General features: G+C 35.2%; 1 protein-coding gene across 1 annotated transcript in view; it reads right to left on the bottom strand.

The window, feature by feature from the left end:
- The window catches only part of LOC107704919 (polyhomeotic-like protein 1), a 10,948-nt gene extending 3,772 nt beyond the window's left edge, over nt 1-7,176 (bottom strand). The window contains exons 1-9 of the mRNA XM_016507976.1: nt 6,949-7,176; nt 6,275-6,421; nt 6,018-6,128; nt 4,665-4,742; nt 4,368-4,511; nt 4,038-4,190; nt 3,068-3,152; nt 1,225-2,138; nt 1,006-1,144 (exon numbers count right to left, since the gene is read on the bottom strand). Of these exons, the coding sequence (XP_016363462.1) occupies nt 1,006-1,144; nt 1,225-2,138; nt 3,068-3,152; nt 4,038-4,190; nt 4,368-4,511; nt 4,665-4,742; nt 6,018-6,128; nt 6,275-6,391 (1,741 nt within the window). The 5' untranslated portion in view covers nt 6,392-6,421; nt 6,949-7,176. The remainder of the gene's footprint in view (nt 1-1,005; nt 1,145-1,224; nt 2,139-3,067; nt 3,153-4,037; nt 4,191-4,367; nt 4,512-4,664; nt 4,743-6,017; nt 6,129-6,274; nt 6,422-6,948) is intronic.
- Nucleotides 7,177-8,564: the final 1,388 nt, after the last annotated feature.

The following is an 8,564-nucleotide window of genomic DNA, read 5'->3' as shown; positions in this document are numbered from 1 at the left end:
TTTTTTTTAAATAAATGTTTATTACTACATTTTATAATTATATATATATATATTTTTATAAATATGTTTATTACTACATTTTATGATTATATTTACATGTACATTAGTTATATTACAATATTTATGTTAGATGCAAACTTGTAGTATAAACTGAATGTGACAAGACAAGACTTTTTTACTGCAAAACATCAAAACAACATGTCAGTTTCACAATTCAGGCAAACACAATTTTATAATGTACAGTGTAAAAAACGGATATTCATTTTGAGATCTGTTAAACATTACATTTAACAGCATTAATAATATGGTTTTTAAAGATGAACTTTAAGTGAGTGTAAAATTATAGAAAATATAATCTAAATGTACAAATTGTGGGAAATGAGGATTAAAAATTAATTATCCAGTATTAACCACTATGATAACTAAGGAAAAGAAGGATAACCAACAATAAAATATGTGATGAAAAAAAAAAAACCTTGGTTTTAAATAGCACTACAATTATTTGTCACTACCAGTTTTTTTATGTTTTAAAAGAAGTCTCTCATGCTCACCAAGGATACATTTAATAATCACAGTAAGAACAGTAATGCAGTAAAATATTTTTCACAATATAAAATAATTTCTCTATTTTAATATATATTTTTTAATGTAATTTATTCCTGTGATGGAAAAGGAACATTTATTTTTATTAATGCTGGAAACAGTTGATTAATGATAATGTTTTTGTGGAAACCATGATACATTTTTATCAGGATTCTTTGATGAATTGAAAGTCCAAAGGAACAGCATTTGTTTGGAATAGAAATGGTTAGTTACATTATAAATGTGTTTACTCTTACTTTTGATAAATTTAACCATGCCCTTGCTCAATAAAAGTATTAATTTCTCCTCAAAAAAAATCTTACTGACCCCAAACCTTTATAAAATAGTGTATAATAAAAAAAAAAAAAAGGAGAAGCATTTTGCAGTAAACACTGTGACTGAGTCTTCCTGCCTATGGCCCACCTGTATCTAGTGAGGGAGCTGGTGAGAGAGGAGGAGCGGAGTCTTGCATTGACGGACTTGCATTGACAGCCTCGGCTGACATCTCATGGGGTAAATCTGATTCAGATTTCCTTTTTAATGGACCAATCCAAGGCTTCGTCTACAAGAGAAGGAAGATTGCATGAGTGCCACAGCATGGACAGACCACAGGGAAATACAGTTCACCCATTATCTACTAACCTGAGCTGGTCCAGACTGAATGAAAACAGAATCTCCAGAGTTATTCTGTCCACCCATTGAGTGTGTGACCGAAGCAGGATTACCCTGACTCAACGCTGGGCTCTGATTGGTTTGCATCTGAGACATTGGGAGGGCACTTTGGGCTGTTTTAAGGCACATGCCCATTTCCACAGCAGTCACCATTGTAACAACATTGCTACCAGAGTTATTGACTGGCACGACATCCGTAGCATCCTGCTGGGCACAACAGGTCCGAGCCTGGGCCACTGCTAAAGCCTGGGAGTTTCCTAGTGTGCTCTGCCTCGCTCCGACCAGCTGAACTGGGACGTGGGGAGTGTGATGGCCTCCCGTGGCCTGCCCATTGTTGGGTGGTGCTGGGAGAATGGGAGGTGGGTGGCGAGGGGGCATCTGCACTGGCAGCCGATGCCCCTGAGCCGTTTTAGGTTGAATTGGCACATGCCCCGTTCCATGACCCAGTTTTTCAGTGCTCAGATTCGCCCCCGTCTGCTGGAGTGGCTGCACCACTAATGTCTGGGCAGTCATGTTAGATTTGTTTGCCACTGTGCCCATCGGATAGCCTTGAGAAGATGTAGGAACATTGGAGGTGGGCACCAGGATGTGGGTTACGGTGGCCGTAGTAGCTGGTACTCCTCGAGCTTGGCACAAGCCAGATTGAGAAAGGAGGAGCTGGGAGAGAGGGAGCGAGGGGGAAGGCGAGGAGGACGGAGGATTGGAGGAAGCTCCAGCTTGCTGTGGGGTGACAGCGGATTGGTTTGCGCCCTTCACGTTGAGACCAGGCATGCTGGGATTAGTGGCGTTGGAGCAGTTTTGCAGTTTGGTGTTGGCGAGCGGTTGAGTCTGTGGTTGGATCTGCTGGGCTGACTGACCAAACTGCTGGTTAAGTGGGAATGAGCCTTAGAGGTCAGAGAGAGATAAACAAACTTTAGTTCATTTCATAGTCAGTGCAATTGGGAAATGATTGCAGCAGACATATACATTTGGGAATCTGAAATGCAATGACTGTGTACATGCATTATTATGACTAGTAAAATTAAGCATTTGGTTTTCTGTGACATTTAGTAATAAATGTGTTAATATTTAAACTTGTCAGATAAGGACATGTTTTGCCATGTATGCTATTGTTTTTCTTTTTTTCCACAGCCAAAGTGTTTATGAATGTTGATGGCTTGGAGTTTCCTCTATGTTTATAAAAAGTGCATAATGTCCAGCAATTATTGCATATTTTCGTTTTAAAGAAAAGTTTTAAATGTTTTAGAAAGAAATATCTTATGTTCACCAGGAATGCATTTATTTGATTAAAAATACAGTAAAAACAGTAATATTGTAAATATTATTACAATTTAAAATAACTGATTCCTTTTTGCAAATAATTTTTTTTACATGTAATTTACTCCTGTGAAGGCAAAGCGGAATTTTCAGCAGCCATGATTATTTTTTTCAGGTTTTTTTAATGAAGAGAATGTTCAATAGAACTTTATTGATTTGAAATATGTAGATTTTTTAACATCTCAACTGTCATTAAAAAAAGAAAAAAAAAAAAACTTACTGACCCCAAGTTTTTGAATGGGTATATGTGAAAAATATATTAATTAATTAAATTGTTTTTAAAAAGTTAGATAATTTATTAATTATACAATTTAAAAATAAAATGTTAAATAATAATAAATGTATTATAATAGATTAAAACTAAGACTACATCATGATTTATACAATTAGAAATTGAAGTAAAAAAAAATTGTGTGCTGGAGCAGGGCAAGTGGAAATCTGAACTACTGGCCAAGCAGAAAAAACCTTATTGTAATATCTTCATTTTAATCCTCACCGCTTGTCTCCTTCCTGTCTGCAAACTCTGTCTTCACAGTAGCCACCCTTGGAGTGGACACGCAACGCATTGCCAAGTTCTGCACCTAAAAAAGAGAGAGACAAAGGAAATTATGCAAGAGGCAAAATAATGAAAAGTGTGAAAAGGAGAAGGGTATACCAACATCAAAATGAACAAAGATCTTAACACTATGGTCTAACCAGACGAGACAAATTTCCACTGACAAGTAATTTTTTGTTCAAAACTGACAGTGAAATGCTATGTAACAGAATCACTAATTATTAAGAATATATAACCATTAAGAATATATTTGATGTTTCAAACAGCTGGAATACAGTTAAACTACAGCCAAGAAGTTAATACTGTTATTCTGGAAGAAAAAGGAGGCTCCTACATGTAAACTACGGCTTGGAGAGATGATTTCTACTTTACATTTGGAACGAATTAGGTACTGTATGAAGGGCAAATTTGAGCAGTTTGATCAAATCTGGCACCCTTTTCTCTGTTACCTTGATGGAACCCCTACGGACTAAGGCATCATTTCTTAATGAATGTAATGTTTCAATACATGTAAAAAAAATTTAAAACATATAATGTTTTAATATTTTTTCACCATACTTTACAATTTAATGTTAAAGGTCTTGTAAGGGATGGTTTGTAATGTGTTTTTTTTCTCTCTTTTATAATTTTGATTGTATTCTTTGTACATGTAATAGAGACAAAATATCTAAGATTGCAATTCCATCTTCAAAATCTTTGTCTTTCAATAAAACTTATTTGACAAAAAAAAAAAAATATATATATATATCTGATGTTTAACATACAGTGAAAAAGACAAAAACCAAGCAACCTGGTCTCATTGCATGGTGAAGTTGCTTAGGAAGTAGGATTCATTGCTTACTAGATTGCCCCAGATTATGACACAGTCTAAGTGTCAAGAAAAAAACACTTAGAAGGCCAGATGTCACACCTGATCGTTGTCTGACTGGTTACTTGAGGATGTGGGAGCTGTTTCCTGTTGCTGGGGCTGCTGTTGGGCAACCGCTGCCACAGCAGCTGTCGCTGTACCACCAGGCATGAAAATGAGCTGAGGGGTGAGAGGTGCCCTGAGAGAGCTGTTTACCTGTGGGTGGAAAGACCAGTAAAATTACACCCTTAGGAAAAGAGTGAGCTTGGATAAACATTACATTAACGGTCCCCAGGTGAGCAGTTGTATACTGTTGTACAGTGTTATTACAAGCCATAAAAACATATATTAGGTCTTGGTCTGGATTTAAGTGCACTCTGACAAGACACTTACTCTCAGGTACATCTGACCCTGTCCACCCGAGTTTCCACCCAGCAAAACTGACTGGCTAAGGGCTGTTGAGGTTGCAGAGGTGGCAGGTCCCACTGGACGGGGGTTTGTCATGGTCCCTCCACCAGAAGTGGTACTTAAGTTGACCTAAAACAAGCACACCATAGATCAGCTCTAGCCTCTATTTAATAAAACATTCCATTCATTCTGTTTCATTTTCACAAACAAAGAATTAGAAGTGAGCATAGTTCTAATTTCCATCAGCCAGGCCACACATTTAATCGATGTAAAAGCACTCACTGTGCACTGCGCTGAACTTGTAGCTTGAGAGACACTGTTACTGGGAGAACTGGACTGACGGCTGGCTGCAAGAGTTGCCTGAAAATATAAAAAGGATATATCTCAGGGTGAAATACTGAAGAAAAAAAATTGTTGAACAACACTACAGCACTTACTATATTTTTTGGTGTAAAATTAATATAACAAAGTTTATGAAAAAAAATGTACTGAATGTTCTTAATAACAATAATAAGAATAACAGAAATTATGGTAAATACATTAGATTCATGAAAAGAAATAAAGCAATTATTAGCGATAATAATTTTTCTAAAAAAATCCATAATAATAAATTACCATTTTCAAAAAATAATGGAAATTTTACAACTACAATGTAGCTCCATGATAGCTATGAATTCATAAACACTTTGCTGAAAAACAATTATAATTAAATATGGTGCAAAAAAAAAGCTTATATACTGAATATAAGACATGTTAATTCATATTTCAACACGTGTAAAACACAATCACGTACACTGCTGCTCAAACATTTGGAGTCTGTAAGATATTTTTTAAAGAAGTCTTTTATGCCAAGGTTGCATTTGTTTTTAACAAAAATATAGTAAAAACTGTAATATTGAGAAATATTATGAAAATATTATAAAATAAAATTTTCTGTGATGCAAAGCTGAATATTCAGCAGCCATAACTCCAGACTTCAGTGTCAAATGATCCTTCAGAAATCATTCTAATATGCTAATTTGGTGTTCAAGACACATTTCTTATGCTTGTTGAAAACAATTGCACTGCTTAGTAGTTTTGTGGATTTTTTCAGAATTCTTTGATTATTAGAAAGTATTAGAACAGCATTCATTTGAAATAGGAATCTTTTGTAACATTATCCCCCGGTTTCACAGACAAGGCTTAAACCTAATCCCAGACTAAAATGTAAATCTGAGCTGTTTCAACTGAAAGAAACTTGCACTGACTGATCTTAAAATATGTCAGTGCCTTTGTTTTGTCTCAAGATGCTCACCAGTAATGTTTTTTTCTAAGGCATGTTTATAAAAAACGACTTAAATTTCCTAATTGACCTATTGCCTAATCCTGGCTTAACCTAAACCCTATCTATGAAACCAGGCCTATAAGTCTTTACTGTCACTTTTTATCAATTGAATGTGTCCTTGTTGATTTTTTTGTTGTTGTTGAATGAACAGTAGTGTACTTAATTTACCCAACCAGGTAAAAATTATGAATCCTCTAGTTAAAACACCAGGACTGAGATTTTAAAAAGCTGATCAAATTTGTAAAGAAAATATGCATAATTTGGTTGTTTTTCCTCATCTTGCTTGATATGATTTACTGACTGTGTCTGACCTGTTGCACAGCAGCCAGGTTATGGAGTTGAGCGCTGTTGATCTGCTGCTGCAGCATCAGTTGCTGGAAGTACTGAGCTGCATTGGGCTGCCTCTGTAACGCCTGCAGTGCCTGGAAACATATTCAAGAGTACAGACAACTGCATTTCCCACAATTCAAGACAATTCAAGTCACAGAGTGGCACTGACATGAATAAGTGATTTAAATTACACTTCAATTTGGCTGTTTGTGGACTTCGCAGTGGCTTTGTGACCCACCTGCACGGCTTGCCTTTCATACAGAGACATTTGAGCTATTTGAGGGCGGGCGTTTCCCCCTGATGCTGCACTGCTATTGGCTGAGCTGGAGTTGGTCTGGTCTTCTCCTGCCTCCATGCTCACTGGATGGACGACCAGTCAATCAAACTTTGTAACAGAATACCAGAGAAAAATACGCATCAACAAACGATTTAGAAGCGTTTTTATGCTTATCCGTTTCATAAAATATGAATTAAAACAGCTAATTAGAATAAAAACAATGGAGTAGAACACTTTCGCACAGGCACACTTGTTAACTTGTTAGAACACTCAAGTCTGTTAGAACACTCAAGTCAAATCTTTAGATAGAATCTCTTTTAAAATATCCCAGCGATGTTAAGTAGTTTTAATGTATACAGCATTAGTAATGAATAAATAAAGGTTAAGGTTATCGGTCATCTGCGAGTGATGAATGATCGAGGTTCTGCTGCATTAGTTCTGTGCAATATTCACACATCAGCAAGTTGCGATGCATTCTAGACAAAGTAACACCATGCACACTTATTTATTTTCATATGTGTACGAGCAGAAGCAATGCACTGGGTGAAAATAGACACCATGTCCACCCCCAGTATCTCATCCGATGCTGCAAAAATGTTGGCGACTCCCAAAGTGCCAAACAGACAGAATTTTACCTCTCTGCGATCGGCACTGTTTTTGCTTCCCTCTCTCGTAATGGAAACAACCAGCAGGAAACGTTGAGTCCACGGTGCTTATGATATCGATATAATATAGTTCCAGTGTTTATTTTTTGCCGTCGCAAGTATTGTTGGAATTCTTCAAACAACGGTGATTGTGATGAGGCTCAAAAAAAGCGATGAAACCCCGACCCCCGCACTGTTTACTATTCTTTTTCCGGCGCCAAAAATGACGTGCCAGATAGATGTCTGCAGCGGTGTCATATAATTACACAATAAAAGTCCGTCTGTCTGTCTGTACAATTAATAAATAAATACACACTTGCAATACATACGCTAATACAGGTTAGAGATAACAAGAAATAGATAAAATAATCCAGCGAAAACACGAACGCCAAGCTCTTGAATTTAAAATCAAACATTTCGATTATTGCAAATATTATTTATGTCAAAAATAAATAAAATAAATTAATTAATTAAAATAAACTAAATCAAATGGTGACCCATTAAAACAGTTTCACTTTCTTTCATTCAATAAGCATAAACAGCCTAAAGGATTACACAATTTTCAAAAAAAGTATTTTAAACAAAATGTAATTCAAATATTATTTGTATTTTAAAACATATTCATAATTATATTCATAATTCCTATATTCAACTATTCAAATTAATTTAATTTTAAAACATTTATTTCAGAAATTGAAAACATGTTCATCTTTAAAGAGATTTATGCAAGTCATTTTTGTATGACCTACACTGACATCTAATGATTTACAAGAAAAATTAAAACATGATATGAACACACATGCAATCAGGTGAATGGAAAATGAAAGGGCTTATTTGCAATCTGGGCTGACCTGTTATTCAGCTGACGTCTCACCTGACAACATAAACACAGGGAGTCAAGTATGCGCATGCAGGCTTGTTATGATTCGACTGCTTGAATCAGATGAAAACCTCAGTAAGTATATATTTTCTCTACTATTTTAGAGAAGGTATGTATTATATACAGTATATTATGTATAAGACATATTAGTACTGTCAGGACAAAACCAATTATTTGTTGTGTAATATACATGTGTATAATGTGTATATAAATATAGGGCTACACAAAATATACACAACTGCTATACAAACATAATTATAAAAAAAAAACATAAATGGTTAATATAGATTATCATGATGTGCTAAACAAAAGTGAAATGTTAACATTTTAAAAGAAGAGATAAAATCCTATGACTAACAAAGCATAGAGATCACATGACAGGGTGTGACATGAAAATTTCCAGGTGCCGTAATTTGTATACAATAATGATTCAGTCCTCTGACTTTTAAAGTGTTAGTTTATCCTAACATCATATAATCAGGTTAGTATCTTCATTATTATGAATTAAAGAACTATTTAATTAAATCTTGTCAAATTACATATTGATTTGATATTTTTATTATTTCAAGCGACAGCTGAAAACTCATCTCTTTCGACACTACTTGACTTCATCCTAAATTTAAAAAAAAAAAACTTTGACTTTCTCTTTATTTATTCCTTCCCGTTCTAGCTTGTACTTATTTGAACAATGCCTGAAACTTGGTATTACGAGCACTTCCTGTGTCTG

Source organism: Sinocyclocheilus anshuiensis, unplaced genomic scaffold, assembly GCF_001515605.1.
Source record: "Sinocyclocheilus anshuiensis isolate Anshui unplaced genomic scaffold, SAMN03320099.WGS_v1.1 scaffold702, whole genome shotgun sequence".
NCBI classification, from domain to species: Eukaryota; Metazoa; Chordata; class Actinopteri; order Cypriniformes; family Cyprinidae; genus Sinocyclocheilus; species Sinocyclocheilus anshuiensis.
Note: the sequence above shows the minus strand (reverse complement) of the source record. Positions and strands in the feature narration are given on the sequence as shown.